General features: G+C 44.4%; 1 protein-coding gene across 2 annotated transcripts in view; it reads left to right on the top strand.

Moving 5' to 3' along the window:
• The window catches only part of myo3a (myosin IIIA), a 54400-nt gene extending 35418 nt beyond the window's left edge, over window positions 1–18982 (top strand). Inside the window, exons 16-38 of one of the 2 annotated variants that reach the window (XM_069696453.1) lie at window positions 382–480; window positions 615–729; window positions 1777–1903; window positions 2297–2507; window positions 3232–3379; window positions 5215–5368; window positions 5924–6012; window positions 6144–6273; window positions 6794–6876; window positions 7156–7197; window positions 8140–8220; window positions 8447–8527; window positions 8897–9102; window positions 9216–9327; window positions 9848–10010; window positions 10096–10182; window positions 10266–10389; window positions 10494–11793; window positions 11890–12034; window positions 14583–14674; window positions 15269–15309; window positions 17349–17666; window positions 18288–18982. In XM_069696453.1, the coding sequence (XP_069552554.1) occupies window positions 382–480; window positions 615–729; window positions 1777–1903; window positions 2297–2507; window positions 3232–3379; window positions 5215–5368; window positions 5924–6012; window positions 6144–6273; window positions 6794–6876; window positions 7156–7197; window positions 8140–8220; window positions 8447–8527; window positions 8897–9102; window positions 9216–9327; window positions 9848–10010; window positions 10096–10182; window positions 10266–10389; window positions 10494–11793; window positions 11890–12034; window positions 14583–14674; window positions 15269–15309; window positions 17349–17666; window positions 18288–18402 (4063 nt within the window). In that variant the 3' untranslated portion in view covers window positions 18403–18982. The remainder of the gene's footprint in view (window positions 1–381; window positions 481–614; window positions 730–1776; window positions 1904–2296; window positions 2508–3231; window positions 3380–5214; window positions 5369–5923; window positions 6013–6143; window positions 6274–6793; window positions 6877–7155; window positions 7198–8139; window positions 8221–8446; window positions 8528–8896; window positions 9103–9215; window positions 9328–9847; window positions 10011–10095; window positions 10183–10265; window positions 10390–10493; window positions 11794–11889; window positions 12035–14582; window positions 14675–15268; window positions 15310–17348; window positions 17667–18287) is intronic. The other variant, XM_069696452.1, reaches the window with a different exon arrangement.
• The last annotated feature ends 228 nt before the right edge of the window (window positions 18983–19210 follow it).

Raw genomic sequence — 19210 nt, 5'->3', positions numbered from 1 at the left:
AGATTGAACTCATTATGTCCAATTCTGATTCCAATTCAATGGATTCTCAATCAAAAATTTTGAGACGCAATAAAGATGAATACAAAAAAAAGAAAAAAATGCAATCAAGAAAAAGGTTGAGAGCAATTTTCTTGCGTTGCAAACAAAACTCAAATTTGTAATTAAAAGATATATGAACTGAGAATGAAATGATTTGAAATCAGCGTAGCTTTTCTTTAACGGCTAATCAGGACAACAGCGTGTACTGTCTGTCTGCCTTTTTGCATGTTGCCGTCTGTTATCATCTCACATTGGCGAACAAAAGCAACACGGCACGCGATTAGACGACGTGTGTGACCGTTGAGATTCGAGTTTCAGAGCTGCGTCTGTGTGTTTCCACAGAGGAGAGAGGAACTTCCACATCTTCTACTACATCTACGCCGGTCTGGCTGACAGGAAGAAACTCGCCCACTACAAGCTCTCCGACAGCAAAACGCCGAAGTAGGTTTGACATTCCCGAGCCCTTCTCCTAAACACTGTTATTTTCCTTCTCACAGCGCCGACTCCCCTACTTCCCCGAGACACCCCCCCCCCATGGCCCTGACCCTCTGCCTCTCCTCCTTTTCGTTCTGCAGGTATCTGTGTAACGAGCACATTAAACTGGGGCCTGACATCGTGAGCAACACCTTCTACAAGGAGCAGTTTGATGCAGTGGAGCAGTGTTTCAAAGTCATTGGATTCACCCTGGAGGTACAAACTACTGCATTAATTACTGGGCAGAAAAAAAAGAAAAAAAAAGCTAAAGGGAGGGCTTGCCCACGAGGTTTGACAGCATAACCTTGATCCCAACTGTTCACACAGAAAAGCTCAAACACACACACACACACTCTCGCAAATACATGAAAGTCGGAATCAAAAAAAGTAACGTGTAAATAAGCGGTGACTTCTCCGACGTGGGCGACGTTGGCGCGGAAACTCGAGCCCACGCGGCTCCTCGGCTCCTCGGCTCCTCCGCACGGCCCCGCGACGGAGCGTGAAGCTACGGGCGCACGTAGGCAGTCGGCTGTTGGCATCGCGGAGGCTAATGAGGCTCAAAGAACTGATTGCTCCTGGGATCGGCACGTCAATAGCACTTATCCTGTAATCACTTGGCAGTGCCGCGGGAACGGCCTCCTACTCCGCACGTACTCCTCGTCTCGCGTGAAATCGCCGAGTGTGCGCGACGACGATCCATGAAGCGGTTTTATCTCCTTTCGACGCGTGGTGGCCGCCCACGGGGGAGAGTTATTCACGCGCGTGTCGGCCCTGCAAATAATAATTAGTAAATAGTTAAATCAGGGTGACCCGGTGATTGACGGCTCATTTTTTTGGGGAAATCATACCTTATTTTCTTGATGCTTTTAAGCTCGACGACCGCATTGTGACATTTCAATCTATCCACGAATTTAAGGGTTTCAGTAAAGGTGCTATTTCCTTTGTTCATTTAGCTACAGAGGCAAGTACTGCTGATTTTATTGTAGAAAACGATAATAGACTTCTGTGTTGCAGTTTTTGAATAGGATTAAAAAAAAACACTGGTAAACCAGCGTCGTGCCACAGGGTTGATTCCTCGGTACAAATTATTGATTTTTACTACAAAATACTGAAATCATCTGCACAGATTTTTGAAAAATACCACAGAGTTCCCGTAAATTATTTGATTAAAATAGATTTTAAGACATGCCGTATGTTATTTTCCATCACAGTAACCATCCTCTGGAGGTTTCTACAGACTTTTTTTTTTTTTTTTTTATGCAGGAGCTGGGAAGTGTTTACAGCACCTTGGCCGCCATCCTCAACTCTGGCGATATCGAGTTCTCAGCGGTCGCCACGGAGCACCAAACGGACAAAAGCAACATCTCCAACATTTCTGTCCTGGAGAACGGTGAGACAACGGACAGAGAGAGAGAGAGAGAGCTGGGGAGAGGGACGGTGTACGATGACCTAAAACCAAACTATGACTGCGCTGCACCTCCACTCCTCCCCCGTCCCTCTTCTGCTTTTCATCACCAGCTCTGCCGAGATGTACAGTATAAAAGAAAAAAATATCACCAGACTTGTATTTTCAGGAGAGAGAAAGGTTCATATTGTGCTTTTCTAAATTTAAACACCTGCTCTTGACTAGTAATTTTCAGTTCAATGGCGTCCAGATGAGGTTTATTAGTCCGACGCGACGGATGGATGTTCAGAATGAGGACAGTCGAGGCTGCAACATTTGCCACACCTCGCGCGTGTGACTCAACTTCTTACCCCTTCCCCTCATCTCGCGTCCTCCCAGTGGCGTCTCTGCTACGTATCCGCTCAGACGAGCTGCAGGAGGCCCTGACGTCTCACTGCGTGGTGGCGCGGGGGGAGACGATCGTCAGGACCAACACGGTGGACAAAGCGGTGGAGGTGAGGGACGCCATGGGCAAAGCTCTCTACGGCCGCCTCTTCAGCTGGATCGTCAACCGAATCAACGCGCTGCTGCGGCCTGACAGCAACCCAGGGTGAGATCAGGGGCAGGGAGTGTGATGGAGTGTGATGGTGTGTGTGTGTGTGTGTGTGTGTGTGTGTGTGTGTGTGTGTGTGTGTGTGTGTGTGTGTGTGTGTGTGTGTGTGTGTGTGTGTGTGTGTGATGTGTGATGTGTGCGTGTGTCACAAATGAGGTCACCTCACAAAGTTTCTACTTTTGTGTAAAAGCTTCACACAACTGGATTTCATTTCCAACTTTTTGAACACGGTTGATTTAAATCCAGATAAACATAAAGAGAATAAATATTATTTTTAGAGGCCGACCGACCGACATCGGCATAACACAGATATTTACAGTTATTTACATACACGTTATGAAGAACATAATGCAGAAAAAGAAGTTTGGGGTAAAGTAAGAGTTAGTTTAGTGATAGTTATTTTTGTATTTTTTTTTTTTTTGTTGATTTATTGTTATTTCTAAATATTCCACTCAAAACATCACAGTGACACAAGATGAAAGATCAGGGCAGTTATTACGATTTATCCTCTGGGCAGCGTGAATATCTGTACCAAAAGTTCATATCAATCTAAGACAAGTCACTAAAACCCCAAAATGTTGATCTTGAAAGTAAAGAGGGTGCCTCCTGTTGGATTAAGAGATATCTCTCCAAGTGACCGACAGACAGTCCGACAGAACAACGTAGCCAACAAGGTAAAAAAAAAAAAAAAAAAACCTTTCCTTTTTGTTGTCACCTCCAGAGAGGACGACAAGGGCATCAACATCGGCATCCTGGACATCTTCGGCTTCGAGAACTTCAAGAAGAACTCCTTCGAGCAGCTCTGCATCAACATCGCCAACGAGCAGATCCAGTTCTACTTCAACCAGCACATATTCGCCTGGGAACAGGTGAAGTTCGGACCACGGCGGCGGCAGCAGTGTCTCTCTCTCTCTCTCTCTCTCTGAATCCCTCCTGAAGCACGTCTGCGTGCAGTTTTCACCTTGGCGCTGCCTCATTTCCATCTAAATTGTGATAACATGTCATCGTTTGTCAGTCTGCGCTTTAAGAAGGGACGGCCCGGGTGAAATATGCTGCGGACTTTATTTACGGCAGATTGAGGCGCCCCCTCCCCCCCCTCCCCCTCCGTTATGCGCTCTCGTGGGAGTGTTTTGCCTGAGGGGGGGGGGGGGGGGAGGTTAGAGAATGTTTTGCTAATGCCAAATGATTTGGACTCACCCCATGGAGAGGGGCTATAAATCATCCCAAACGAGGGTCAATTAGGAGTTGAAGACACTTAGTGATGGACTTAAACTCACTCTCGGGTATTGCTGGAACCAGGCCCAGGAATATTTCGCCCCATACTGCCAAGAGCATATACATCCAGAGCGTAAGGGGAAGTGTGGTGTGCAGATTTACTGTGACATTTTAAGGATTTAGGAGTAATTTGTATGCATTTACCCCTTTAAACTGTGTGTTTTCATACGTGTTTACACTGCGTTACATATTGTGCCAATCTACCTGCATCACGACGTGCTTCATTCACTTGACAGTGGCAGTTCGTGCCAGAGTAAGCGGCTTGATTTGATGTTGTGTGCTCCCATTTCATCCTTTTTTCATCACGGAGTAGAAGTCCCTGTTAATGTCGCTGAGTCATACGAGCAGCTCTGAGTCAGCCCGATGTGATCAGGTTAGCTCAATACAAAGTGGAGGGCGAAGCTCATTTTTGCCCTCGAGACCGGATTTATCTTCATAAAAGGGAGCTAAAATGCAAGAAAATGACATATTCTATCTTTTATCCTCTTCTATCAATGGACAGCTGATTTCTGTATTGCTCGTGTTTTTGGAGTTTCTGAATGCTTGTGCATGACATGTGGGTGCGAAAGTGCCGTTTGGATAGAAAATTCATAATTAATGTTAACTTGACATTCATTTGACTTTGTAGCACCAAGTCACACCAAAACCAGAAAAATCCTCACTACTTGCCAACAAGTTTAAACAGACAAACTGCGAACAAGTGCCACCTGACTTGGCTTTTTTTCTTGACCACATTCACCTCTGCTCAACCCAACATGTCCTGATCACAGACTGTATAAATAGCTTGCAGGTCTTAAAAATTAGGCCGATGCATGAGGGCCTTAAACTGCCATACCACTGAGGGCCACTAGGGCTGCCACAAAAAAAAGGCTCTGGCTTTATACATGAAATACAAAGTCAGTAAAAAAAAAAATCCACATTTTGGTGTTATTTGCTAAATCAACAACGTTTTATCAGTTTTCTGTCGGTCTATCTAAAAATAATCTCATTGTTAATTAGATATTAGGCCTTAAAAAAGCCTTTTTGGGGGGGGAGGGGTGACTGTTTGATTGACAGGGCTGTAGTGCGGTCAGGTTTCTGCTATAGGTGGGCGGGGCATAATGTCCTCAGGGTTTCCAGTCAGTCAGATCCACTGCTTGGCTCACATACATTTTAGTATTTATGATGAATTAGGCTTCAATACACAAAGAATTGAATTTGGCTTAATTTTGCTCTCCTGGCTTCTTTATTTTCTATTTTAAAAGTGATACCACTATGAGTACATTTTTGTCCTATGATTTGACCCATAAAAGAAATTAAAATATTATAGATTCAGGCTCTTCAGGCGGACGGCGAAAAGGGAATGTTTACATCCAGAACTTCTCTTTAAATTGGGAAAGAATTCAGGTGTTTTATAATCCCACTTTTTAAAACTACCCCTCCCGTACAGGATGAGTACCTGAACGAAGAGGTTGACGCTCGGATGATCGAGTACGAGGACAACCGGCCGCTCCTGGACCTGTTCCTGCAGAAGCCCATGGGGATGCTCTCCCTTCTGGATGAAGAGAGCCGCTTCCCACAGGCCACCGACCAGACACTCGTAGGTCAGTCACTCCGATATCTGCAGGATGAAATCTGTTTTAGGGTGGATTTACTGTCTCCTGCCTCTTTTTTTTTTGTACATTTGGATCAAAAAGCAAATTATTTTGGACTCTTTCATTGTCAGAAATCTAAAGAAAGAAACACCCAAAGGCATGACGTAAAGCCTACGATGGAGTATCGGGGCCTTCAACGCCTCCTCAGTTAGTATCAGTTTTAGTATGTAGTTTCGTATTCAGTATTGGAGGGTATACAAAAAAATGGTACCAGGTGCTATCCCATGCTTTTGTCCAATGGAAAAACATAAAAAAGCGGAAAAAGGGTCTTAACTAAACTCTTACTTCTAGCAATCCGACATTAATGGTTATTTCCAGTGACCAAATTCTCAGGAAGAACAAGTAAGTGTCAAAAGTCAAAGTCAGACTAAACAAATTTTAAAGTGAGGTAATTTCCTCACAGTGCAGGGGTTAAGTACTTATGAAATGTCACTGGGACTTCTCACTTGGAGAGCCTAGGGTGGTTGTGAGGATAATTAATTGATGCGTAATCTGGTATTTTAGAGAAATTTGAAGATAATCTCAAGACAAAAAGCTTCTGGAGGCCGAAGAGGGTCGACCTCGGCTTTGGTATTCACCACTACGCTGGAAAGGTAATTATTATTTGATGATATTAAGTTTTTGAGTTTTGTTTTTTTTTGTTTGTTTTTAAGCTAAATTTAGTTTCTATGTGCTTTTCACATTTTAATTGATTTTTTTTTTTCCCTCTCTACCAAACTCGAAGGTGATTTACAACGCTGCAGGCTTCTTGACCAAGAACAGAGAAACTCTACCGGCCGACATCGTGCTGCTGCTGCGGTCGTCGGAGAACGAGCTCATTCGCAAACTCGTCACACATCCCCTCACCAAAACAGGTGAAGCGGACGACAACTCTTTTTCGGGATTTGGAGGGAATCTTTCAATTAAACACTTTAAAGGCAGCGCTAAAATAGTTAGGCTTTTTTTTTATTTTTTATTTTTTTTAAGCAAGGCTTCCCTCTCTTGTCTGCTCGATTTTGGTTGTAACAAGCTGGCTTTGGCAGAGTGAGGGTTTTTTTGTTGGCAGAGTTGGCTGCCAACTTTGTCGAAATTAAATCACAAAGCCAATAATCTCCTAATTGATTTTTTTTTAAAATTAGTCTTAAAGCTGTTGTGTTAAGCGTTGACATTTCATGACAGTGCAAGGTTGTCCAGTCGAGACGACAAGCTTTTCCGCTCCTTTTTAAAAAAACGTTTTTGTTTTTTTTGTCCAGTATGACAGGAGCCCACTTTCAGACTTTTCCGCTGAAAAAAAATACCCCAATAATTGATCCCACCTGATATGACTAACTCTTCCACTGTTGAGGGCGGTTTGTTAACCGACTCGCTCTCTTTGATCCTCTGTTTATTTCACAGGCAACCTTGCCCACACCAAGGGTAAAGTCATAAACACATTGCGGAGCCCGCGGACGACGACACGCACCATCACCTTCGCCAAGGTACTTACAGCACTGTCTGCATTATCACTGTATTATCTCCTACATAAAGAACTTCCCCGGAAAAGTTGTTGAATTAATTTTTTTTTCTCCTCTCCGACTGTTACTACCGCTGTCGAGAGACTCTGCTCTTGAATGACTTTTCGACCACTTGTGTCTCTGCACTGTTTTCCATTCATGTTTTAACCCAACTGTAATTACAGCTTCAACTTTTGTCTAATTCTTTTCTTCCTTCTTCTCTTTTTTTTGGTCTTTTTTTTGTCTCTGCATTTGTGGTAAAAGATGGGAGTGCTGACGTTTTACAGTTCTTTTTCTTTTTATGAGGTAATGAACATATTTCCATATAACTTGCTCCTTAGTGTATGCATTATTTTACCTTTTCCTCATTATACATATCCTCGAAATTAAATATATGCTAAATCCTGCATAGATGTTCCATAGTTCTGAAGAGTTATAGCTATTTTCCCTGCATACAGTCTGAATACACCTTCCCCCGTTCTCTGAACACGAGAGCTTATGTGCTCTGTTGATATCTGCTGTTCACCTCCATTTCTGTGGTGGATTTGTGTTTATAGCACCGTGCCTCATACTGCGCAGTAATTTAAGTAATTTGGGTTTAAAAAAAAAAAAAAAATCAAAACTTTTAATTTTGGTCTTCACGCATCCAATAATCAGCCCGTCTCTCTCCTTCCTGCCTACATCCAAATAAAACTCTTCCTGGCAGCTTTGCTAAATGTAACCCTCCAGGCGGTTTGCTCACCTAAAAGCAGTTCACAGTAGCTACGTCTAAATGAACTGTGTGATGAGTTCTTGAATCTATTTCCATTCATCTGCATATTTTAGAAAAAAAAAAAGTAAAAAAAAAAAAAAAAAAGCTCATCAAAGGGCTGTGCTCTTAACAAGCCACAATGAGCGATTTAAATGCTGCAAACATGATGGTGTGCTATAAAGGTTGCGTCCTCCCCCGTTGTGTTAGTGCTGAGAATTAGACTTAGAGCTTGTTAAAATGTTATGAAACACGGTTTACTTCAGGTTAATGTGTAGTTTCTGTTTATGTTGTGGCAGTTTGTTTTAAGACGACAAACACTTTTAAGTTTTGTTTAATTAAAGCCGTTTTTAAGCATGTCATTTTTGTATGATTTTGAAATATATCTGATTTTAAAACACGTTTAAAAAAAATATAGATATAGCTTCCGGCAAGTTGTGTTGAAGGAGATCAAACTGTTGATTTGGCACCTTTTCTTTATCCGTTTATCTCTTTCGCAGCCTTCTCTGGAATTAAAGCACACTCCTGAAAAACAAAGGTTGCTCGATGCGCCTTGTGGTGAAACAGTGCAAAAGCAAACGGTGATTGGTGGTTTTTCAAAACGAGATACAGTGAAATGCTTTGATAAAAAAAACAGAGTGAAATGAAAGAAAGGCTTCCATCAAGACTTAGAAGATGCTGCTACTTTAAACAAGTGTGATCCAGATGTACTTTACATTAAGTTCAGTCTAATCATACAGTGCAGTAGGTATCATTTTATTTTTTTGTATATTTTTTTTTTGACATGTTAAATGTTTGTTTTTTCAGTCGGGTGAATCTGGAGATACGCCTTCCCACCCAAGAGAAACCACCAACATGAGAACACAGACAGTGGCCTCCTACTTCAGAGTGAGATTGTCTTTTAATTGGAAAAATGTGTTTCTTTGAGATGTTCAGTCTGCCAGCACAAATCGGGTTTTTTCTGGACGGTATTTTTTTTATATTTTTTTTTGTTTCAAGATGCAATTCCGATCGGAGTAGCACAGCTACGCGTGTAAGTCGTTACCACAGCAACCGGTGCAGCTAGGTTGGTGATGTCAGGACACACCGAATCCGATCGCCGCAAATAACAGTGCGGACAATCTCTCCTAAAGATCTGATATTTGAAACAGATCTGATTTGCTTTTGTCTGAACAAAACCGAGAAAACACTTGAATCTATTCTTATCGCCTCGACTGCCACTTTAAAGCTCGAATCGATCCTCATGCTTCTTTTTAGTACTCTCTGATGGACCTGCTGTCCAAGATGGTGGCGGGCCAGCCTCACTTTGTGCGCTGTATCAAACCCAACAACGATCGCCAAGCCAACAAGTTTGACCGGGAGAAGGTTCTGATTCAGCTTCGGTACACCGGCATCCTGGAGACGGCCAAGATCAGGCGGCAGGGTTACTCTCATCGCGTCCTCTTCGCTAACTTCACAAGGAGGTCAGCGGCTTCTCACCCCTCGCAATCCGGAGAGGACGATAATGATGTTAATCAAGTTGAAATCGGTGTTGACCCTCGCTCGAGTCTCCGGCTGATTGCAGTGATCGTTGCAGGTACTACATCTTGGCTTTCCATGCGGATGAGGAGCCGGCTGCGACGCCAGAGACGTGCGCTGCAATACTGGAGAAGGCCAAGCTGGAGAACTGGGCAATGGGCAAGACTAAGGTGAGTCAACTGAACTAATTGAGCGTAATGTAATTTCAGTCGGGGTGTGATCGGGGAGGGGGGTATATTAACATAAAGAAATTGCAATTTATATGATTTACCATTTCTGTAAGGTTTTATGACCACAGTGTTTTTTAAACAGGACAGCTGAAGCCCAATCTTACTGATTTAAGATCCGGAGAGGATGTGTTAAAATCTGAACTTCATGCTGTCCTTTAAGTAAGCGCTTCAAAACAGCACTGACCTCAAAATAAAAGCCATCAGGGCATTTCTCGGAGATACACTTTGATTATTTTTCCCACATTATTCACCATAAAGGCATCTTTTTTCGATTTCTTTGTCAATATTTGCACAAAAACGTTTTCCTTCCCTTTGCAATATTAGTAAATGTATCGTGAATCCGACGCCGCTCACCTGACTTTTACAACTTAACCTGAACTCTCACTGTTGATGTAAGTCAAGATATATTTTGGCTGCGTCTGTTCCTAGCGTTTTAATCTCGTCTCGTCTCGGCTCGCAGGTGTTCCTGAAGTACTACCACGTCGAGCACCTGAATCTGATGGTGCGGCAGACCACACAAAGAATCATCCTGCTCCAGGCTTGTGTTCGAGGCTGGCTGGGAGCCAAGCGCTACCGACGGATATTAAAAGAGCGAGAACAGAGCGTTCTGGTGCTGCAGTCGGGTTAGTAAGCTGTACACTCTGATTGCGTACCAGCACAGGAGCAAGTTATGGAGCTGTCATAGCAATTCGTTGTTTTAATCTCCAGCTTACAGAGGTCATAAAGTTCGGAAGAAGGTGGCCGACGACAAAAGCAAAGTAAAGTTTGAGGCCTTCATCGCCCAGTTTCAGGCTGGTAAGAACAATCTGATATTGAATTATTTTTCCCACACAATCTAAGATGGGTTTGTATTACATTTGCTCTGTCCTCTCCTTCAGTGTGCAGAGGCTATCTTGCAAAAAAGAAGTACAAAGAGTTGGTAGATGAGAAGAACAAAGCAGCCACCAAGATTCAGGCTCGTTACCGAGGGCACAAGGAAAGGAAAAGCTTCAAAAGGAAACGGTATGAGGGGCAGGAAATGTACACTACATAGCACTGAAAAACGTTTTTTTTTTTTTTTTTTTTACATTACTGTTTTGACCAAGATGTACCCATTTGGTTTCCAGGGAAGCCAAAGAGAAAGAGAAATCAGAAAAGGAAGAACAGACACCAGAACCCGAGAAAAGCAACAATGAAGAAAGTGCCTGTGGTCCAGAAAACGAAGCAACGAACGAGGAGGACGAAGTTAAAGCTGCCGTGGTTCTTCAGAGCAACTTTAGGGGTTACAAAGAGAGGAAAAAGTTTAAGGAGAGAAAAAAGACGACGGCTGGGGCCGAGCTAGAGTTAGCGGAAGCAGTGGTGGAAGAGAAACCGGTGGAAGGTGACGAAGAGACAACCGGCAAAGAAGACGACAAAGAAAAGACTCTCAATAAACAAGTGGAGAATGAGGAAGATGAAGAGAGTACTTATGAAGCAGAGGAGAATGATGACAGTGATAATACTGAAGTGGCAGAAGAGGACGTGACCATAGAAGTGGCCGATGAAGCGGTGACTTTGGACGAAGACGCTGGACGAGAAGGCCAGGAGGAGGAGGAGAAGGGACGGGAAATGACTGAAGGGGAGGAAGGTGTCAACGTGGAGGAGGAAACCAAGGCAGCCACTGTTCTCCAGAGTAATTTCAGGGGTCACAAGGAGAGGAAGAAGCTGCAGGAAGAAGGAAAGATCCCCGCTAAGAAACAGAAAGCAAAAAGTCCGGCCGACGAAGAAGACGTACCGGAAAAGGAAATGTGCACGGAAGAGGCGGGAAGAGAAGAATCAACGGAAGCTCGAGCAGATGTTTCTTCAAGTGACGTCAAGTCGGATGACCCGGACGAGGCCAAAGCAGCTGTGGTGCTTCAAAGCAACTTCCGCGGCCACAAGGAGCGCAAACGACTCGAGGAGGAGGGGAAGATACCCAGGAAGAGGAAGAAGGAGCAGGAGGTTGCACCGGAAGATCCAAACGCGGAGCAGGTGATGGAGGCCGAGGACTCGGTGCCGGAAGCCCAGGAGGACGTTTCTACCGAGAACCCGGAGGGCCTGGACGAGGAGAAAGCAGCTACCGTCCTCCAGAGTAACTTCAGAGGCCATCAGGACCGAAAGAAGCTGAAAGCAGAGAGAGAAGTGCGAAAGAAAACCGTGGTGGAAGGTGCGATTCCCGAAGAAGCGCAGGAGGAAACGGAAGAGGAGGAGCGGGAGGCTGTGGATGTTGCTGACGTGACGATTGAACGTGTGGAGGAGACAGACGCTAAAAAGGAAAGGCTGGAGGAAGAACAGGCGGCAGTGAAGATCCAGAGCAACTTCAGAGGCCATCGGGACCGAAAGAACCTGAAAGCCAACAAGCAAACGGCGCAGAATGAAACCACGAGACTACAGAGCTTCTCCGAAGAGGTAATAACAGATTGTTGTTGTTAACGCCTCGTGATCTTCTCGGTTTTTTATCATCAGTTTCACGTACATATGATTTTTCTCTTATCTCTTAAACAGATCACAAATACTTCTGAGGACTTTTTGGCCCTGCAGCACAAGCTGAATGAGCTCATCCATGTGCATCAATCAAGCCCCGACAACAATGGCATGTTTGTGAAAGGAAAAGCGATGAATGGCTTCGCTCCCCAGCATCAACAAGCACGTAAGATAAGTGAGATCGGCTCTGCGAAAAACAAAGCAATAAATATAATTCATATAATGTTGGCGCGGACTGACCCGAGGTTAATGCGCCGTTTTTGGTTCCGTTTTTGAAGCCGTTAACCGTCGGATAATAAACAAAGAAGGTCGGGCTAACGAGGGAATTCATCCGCCCTCACTCTTTACTCATCTTTCGGGAGTCTTTCTGAGTCTGCTGCTCCAAAGATATTCGACAGAGTTCAGACATATTCACCCAAAGATGTCGAAGTGCAGCTGAGTCACTTCCTGCCACACTGGACAGAGAGAAAGAAAGATTATATTCCAGCTTTGACTGTAAACGTCCAGAATCTTCCGTCCAGGAATTGCTGCTCGTTCTTTGTTTGTTATCTCAAGGTCTCAACTTTTGAACGTATATAAAGACACGGAGAGATGCAGATTTTATTACCGCTTTCTCACAGCCGAAGGAGATGTTATCGACGGACGGCGTCCTCTTTTCTCTGTCGCGCGGCTTCATTAGATCAGGAAACCTGAGAAAGTCAAGTGCCGAAACAGGAAGCGCTTCTCCGCACGATGTGTCATCAAAAGTAAAAATTTGATTTGCGCAGGTGATAGCTGTAATTGCTTTTGGGGTGGTGAGTTTGGGCGGCGGGGGGGGGGGGGGGGGCAGCAAATTGAAAGTTCAACGTCTTACTAAAACCGAGCTGGCAGCTGAAATGTCACAGCTGTCGTAGGTTCAGGTGCCTCAAGTAAATAATGCAATAGTTAAGTAATGAGACCGATGACTGCTGTCGGTTGGCAGCAAGATTATCCCGCCATTAATTTGATGTTCGGGGGCTTTTTGAGTTTTATTATAAAAGTACGGGTGCTTATGGACCTCGGTGCAAGCGCCTCAGTCCTGACCGCATCCCTGCCGTGCCAATAACCACGTCAAAGCAACACCCTCTCGCTTAACTACGAGACGGCAGCGACTGGGCTCGCCGGTGAGCACGCTTAACGTCGGTTAGATGCCTCGAAACCGCTTTTTTTTTTTTTCCACATACAATTTGAGTTCTTTTTTAAATGTTTTAAACTAAACAAAAAATACATAATGTACCCTTAACCAGGAGTTTTAGTTGTCTAACCCCAAAATATGATGTCTTCGCCTTGAGTGTAATATTTCCCGAGCCTTAAACACGCCGTAGTTGGCATAAATTGTCGTGGCAATAATAATCCTTCGGGAATGTTGGCATGCACGAACCGAAGCGTTTGACACAATCGTCCAATGCCGCTGTTCAAACTCTGTCAAGGAATAGTTTGAAACTTTGGGAAATTATTCACAAATTTGTCTTTATGTTTATTCGTCTCTGTCTTTAGGATTAATATGCTCCCCAGGTAAAAGAAAGATGAGCATAAAGAGGAACGCCAGTCAACATCGCTCTTCATGGGAAAGGTCGTCGAATGTTAATCGCGTTTCGCGAGCCGACGTTTTTCCGACAATTATGGCGGGAGTTAATAAGACGGTGTGTAAAAATTGGCTTCACTTGTTTGAGCCCTGCGGAACGACCTTTAGACGGAGTTGTTCAATAAACATTACAAACTTTTCACCTCCTTTGCCGGAGAGCTTTCCGCACATGATGGATTGTTTTTTTCCTTACACGAACGGTCATTAATTACGAGCAACAAGCAAAGGTCGCTTTAATATGTTTCTGATTGCAATAACGCAGATGAGGGACGTTGTTACAGTGTGTGACTCGTGACGAATATGATCGATGGCGACACATCCGCTGCAGCGCGGCGGACGGCGGGCGCGGAAAGCCGCCCGGCTGCTCGCGAGCAGCCACCTCTCGCTTCGTGCTCGATACCAAAAAACGCCGGGAATCGAACGTGGGTCGCTTCGTTTGTGTCAAAGGTCGTCTCGCGCAGTCTCTGCTGGAAAATTCCGACTGGCCAGATGCCCGGGTCACAATGACCTGCCGCAAAACGCTCCGCACCGTGGTGCGCTTTCAGCGGGAACCGAAAACAACAGTGACCTGACTGGTAATGAAGGTGTAATTACCCAAATAGGTTCATGGGTGGTTTCTGCTCCACATCCAAAACCAACGTATAACTTCAGATCATTTTGTTTGAGCTTGCAGATTCACCATTGTCCGTGCGTGTCCCCAGTCCAGCCAGGGACAATAGTTTCACATCTGTCCTCATCTTTACGTCTCTTTCCCCTCATTTCTCTGCCCCTAACATAAACATAGATCTTTCCATATTTCCAAAAACCCAAATTTAACAGCAGCACTCTCAGTTCTTAAAAGTTGCTGAAGGGCATCCTGGGAAATGTCGTAAAAAAAAAAAAAAAAAGGCTGGAGAAGGGAGGGAGGGCCAAACAGAAATGTGAATTAAAACACCTGCACATTTTAAACTAACGGCAGATTGAGGATGAGTAAAAGTGTATTTAAGTCCGAAGAAGAAGTATATTGCTGTTTCTCCTCGTTTGTCTCATGGCGAATACGCGAGTATTAACCGCCGCGTACGATCAACAAAAGCACCGCCTGATGTTTCGAACTGCCTTTGTTCCTTTTCAGCTGACAAGAGATTGTCGAGAACCCCCCGCCGGACCCAACAGCCGAAGACCCTGAACACTCCGGAGGACTCCACCTATTACAACCTGATTCATGTGAGTCAGAAAAGGATGGTGAACGATTTCAGATACCTTCAACAACAACGCTTTGCTGTCAGCCGCGACTCTAACTGCGTTCACGGTGCACTATTGATTGGCAATTTTATTTGTAGCGCTCCTCGCCACGTACCTTCCTCAGTCTAGATATAACAGCAATCACAAAAGTTGCCTTTAAATGCTCTTTTTCTTTTAATACGTACAGTTTTCTTGAGCGGTGTGTCTTTTGTACTAAAAAGTTTTTTTGTTTTTTTTCCCATTGTTGCTTAAATGTAATTATGTGCAATCTTTTGTAATTTCAGTGCTCGATAGCTCAACACGGAGTCTTTAAGTTTTGTTTCCAATGCTGTCGGGTAGTTTTGGTGACATGCGCTGTAGCTCCAGCGCATCTAATCAATAATCTGATCAATAATCAATGAGGACCAGACGTTCGGCATTTGAAATATACAGCGGGACATTTTTACGAAATAAAAAATTCAGCCCTATTTTTTTAACACGTTTGTTTAAGTAATTCAATGAATTTTGGCCCCAACAGTGACATCAGTATTGTTTATTTGACGTGTAGTAATCGGCTCTCTGTCTCTCTCCACTCAGCGATCTGTCCAGGATGATAAACGCAAGCCCAGGAAACAGGAGTAAGTGTCCAGTTTCTTATTTCAACCTGGTTTTAACAACCTATCACCGCTGTTTTAACAGCTTGGCCCGCCGCCTTGCTTGCTTTCCACTCCGGGCCCAGAGTAATGACTGCAGCCCGGCACCCGGCATAAGGACAGTGTCTGGGTCCAGACTTAACGATCTGCAGCATCACACGCGTCCTCGGTGAAATTAATCACCCTCGTCTGCATCGGCTGAATCTACTCTATGAAATTTAACGCGAGGGATCAAACATATTTTTGCATGGTGCCATTTCGTACAGGATAAAAAAAATTTTTAAAAAAAAGATGTTTCATATATATTGGTAAAAAAAAAAAAAAAAAAATTCTGCAGATCAGATCGGGTTTTTTTTTTTTTTTTTTAAAGGAAGGGGGAAAAGGAAACGACTAGAAAGTATGTAGATTCATTCCATATGTATGTGTCGTACAGGCCACAAGGTGAGCGTGAGCCGGGGGGGGGGGGGGTGAAGATGGGCCGATGGGGCTGGCTGAACAAGCCGGGGCCGGGGGTACTTCATCACTGCAGTCTGAAGAGACACACCGAGCCGCTCTTTGACGTGCACACGCGCGCACAGTTGCAGCACGGCGCCCGAAACACCAAGGGTAGTAATTTGTTAGCAGATAAATAAAGCCGGGCGATGGACAGGAGCAGCTTACGTGCATCATTAAGGACGAGAAGGTCAGCAGGAACGATGGCATCTCCGGCTGAGGCTGACAGCAGAGGAGGACGGGAGATGGCAAAACGTGGGTGGCAAGGAGTGAAAGCTGGAGAGCGAACGGAGGTGGTTGATGGTAAACGCGAGTGGAGACGCACAGAAAGAGAAATCGGAGGAAGGGAAACGGAGAACGTGCGCTACGGATGCTTTCATTTTAGCGCCGCCGTCGGCTGCTTGGTATTACGTCTCTGAACAATGTAACGTGATCGTGATTCAGCCAGTTGCAAAACCTTTTAAACATTTAAAGCACCTGCAGTGAAGTGTTGTTGTGCGGAAAGTTCCGCAGGGGGCGATGTCATTTTTATGTTTCCGATCGCAGCTGCGGGAGTTTTTTTTTTTTTTTAGAAACAAACAGAAGTCCTGGCTGGTTTTGGACGAGCAGGAAACAATTTGGCATCTGTGCCAGCTATCGGGGCCGAGCTGGTTCCCCAGAGGCCGAACCACGACTAAATAAATAAGAACTAAAGGGCGTACAGAAAATTAAGAAAGAGGAGAAAACTTTTGTGTCCCAAAACCACAACAATTCCATACAGATGTGCTACTATGATAACGGCGGAGTACTATTTTACACCTCATACTACTATTGGACAATTTTACTGGAAGTGATAGACGGGTGGAGTGAATACGACCTCTTCAGCTGCCATCAAGTGACACCTGAAAAAGTGAAGTGTAACTTAAAAGATGCCAATTTCCCCCCCCCCCACTTTAACCTACAAGCTGATGAACCGATGGTTTAAAATCTTGTGCGATCTCGCCAATGTCATTGAGGTTTTTCCTTTGTCACTGCTGCGTCAATCAACATAATTCAGCCAGCAGTCCAGAACAACAGCGAGGTAATTACAATCAAGGAGAAATGATCATTTCAGCCTCTTAACAGCACATTTATCATGATTCATCAGTGGGATGATTGGGTCCTCAACCCCGCATCTAAAAAAAAACAAAAAAACCTACAGTTGTAAGGTCAGGTCAGGGCCCCGAGCTCATCAGAGTTGGAATGAGATCAGCGTGCTGGGCGGTATTTTTAGACACACGGCTGATTTCCACTGGAGCTCATCACCATATGTCAATAGTGTGCGAGACTTATTGATCCCCGCATGGAAATAGTCTTTTTCACACTTCTATTAACATGGAGGTCAGAGGGGAGGTTCAGCATCGTAATGTTGTCAACGTAAATATGTTTTATATAAAATATAATACTCACTGTCATTGTTTATCATTTTTGAGCTGGTTTTCATTGTTATAATCACTTGAATTATACAAATTAATACAAGTTTCAGGTACATTTACACATTGTTTGTGCTCCAGTCCAGGAAAGCTGCTGGATGTGGACGACCAGTACTACCGGACACTGTCCACCAGCACGTCTGAGCCCTCCATGTCCATGAGGAGCACATCCCCCGGCAGCAGCATGCCCGAGAGGAGACAGTCCACGGACAGGCGACGGTCCGCGGACAGGCGACGGTCCTCGGACAGGCGACGGTCCGCGGACAGGCGACGGTCCGTGGACAGGAGACGGTCTATGGACAGGAGGCAGTGTGGGGACAGACAGGCAGCCGCCGGTCGACAGACCAGAGAGAGAGCCGCCACCGAACCGGATCTTCCCACACCTGCCAAAGACAACAGGTACGTTATCGAGGTCCTCGACGAAATCTGCTTATACAGGCCGGGATTCCTTTCAGCAGTTATTTTAATCCGTATCAATGCTATTTCAACTCAGAGGTCCCCCTTAGTAGCTTTTTGGGACCACATGTCCCCTCCGACTCTCATCATGTATCCAGTGCTTCGCCAAAGCACGTAATACACCCCGTCAGTCCGGGATAGGACAGGACTCTTCTGGCTCCAAAAAAAACAAGATGGCGACGGCCAAAATGCAGAACTCGAGGTTTCCAAACAGCCGCCCACAAACCAGCGGACGACGTCGCAGTTCGTTGCCGCTCGCTTAGGTCACATCCTACAATCGGCTGAGATGGTCAGCAACTGTTTGTATTTTTTTTCTTTCAAAGATGCCTCACTTGCTTTTCATATATCATTCGCTCAAAGGACAGATAGCGACAAACCCCATTCATGAATTGCCTCTATTTTCCCCCCTTGTGTTTGGCCGTTGCCTGACGCAGCACATGATAAATGGGCTGAGGATGATAAACAATATGAAACCCTTCTCCCGAATGTGAATCTTTCTGTTTCTACTTTCGATTGGTATCTTTGCACTGAAATTCACGGTTGTCTCCTGTGTTGTGTCGACAGGCATTCCGTTCCCAGAATGTCCTCCACGGAGAGTCGGACCGATGACAACCCGTACGACTTCAGACATCTGCTGAGGAAGACCTCACAGAGACGGAGGTTGATGAAACACTACTGAACACGGGGAGGAACTTTTACGGCCATCAGGCTCATGATCTGTCAAAATCTGACGCCCGATATTCCCATTGTGGTGAATGTATCCTCACATCGTGGTAGACGATAACAAAACACGTAGTTTGGGATTTTTTTTTTTTTTTTTTTTGCAGCTTCAAAACACTTTTTGGAGACAGTTTATTAAGGAAATGACAACCTACTTCATATTTCCTTCTATTTGTGGACTTTGCTCGACAGATTGCATCGATTTTAGGGAACTCCCGAGCTAATTGTGTTGAATACAGCGTAGAGCGTGAAGGTAAATGTAAATAATAAAATGATATACCTTTTAAAGTCGCTGTAAATGAAGGTTTATTAAGGTTTTAGTCATTAATATTCTGTATTTTCTTGATCTCCATTCAAATACTTGCAGGTCCTGCTTTTAAACTCGAAATACTTTTCATTTCATTTTATTTTGAAGAGTATGTGTTTGGAAAAGCAGCTTCGGTTGTTGTCATGTTGCAAGAAATGTACATTCTGTCCTCTGCTGTAAAGTCCGGTTTGTTCATTTAAAGAGAAAACACATTAAATCCCTCTACATGTAACGTTTCTCTCATTTAACTGCTCTCACATTTCGCTGCTCGCCGGTCATTTTTGCGGAACATGGATGCATATTCACGGAAGATTTTAATGCATTTGTACCTCAGTTTTAAAAGGACATCACTCATTCCTCAAATTCCCCCGATCACTACTGATTCGTACACAATAATGTTATTTAATTATTGTTGGTAGTTTGTAAGAAGAAAAATCCTAAATGTCAAGTGAAGTAAGCA

This window comes from Brachyistius frenatus, unplaced genomic scaffold (genome assembly GCF_029030835.1).
Source record: "Brachyistius frenatus isolate BFR_SWC_R1_liver_20210118 unplaced genomic scaffold, ASM2903083v1 Contig_21, whole genome shotgun sequence".
Lineage (NCBI taxonomy): Eukaryota > Metazoa > Chordata > Actinopteri > Embiotocidae > Brachyistius > Brachyistius frenatus.
Note: the sequence above shows the minus strand (reverse complement) of the source record. Positions and strands in the feature narration are given on the sequence as shown.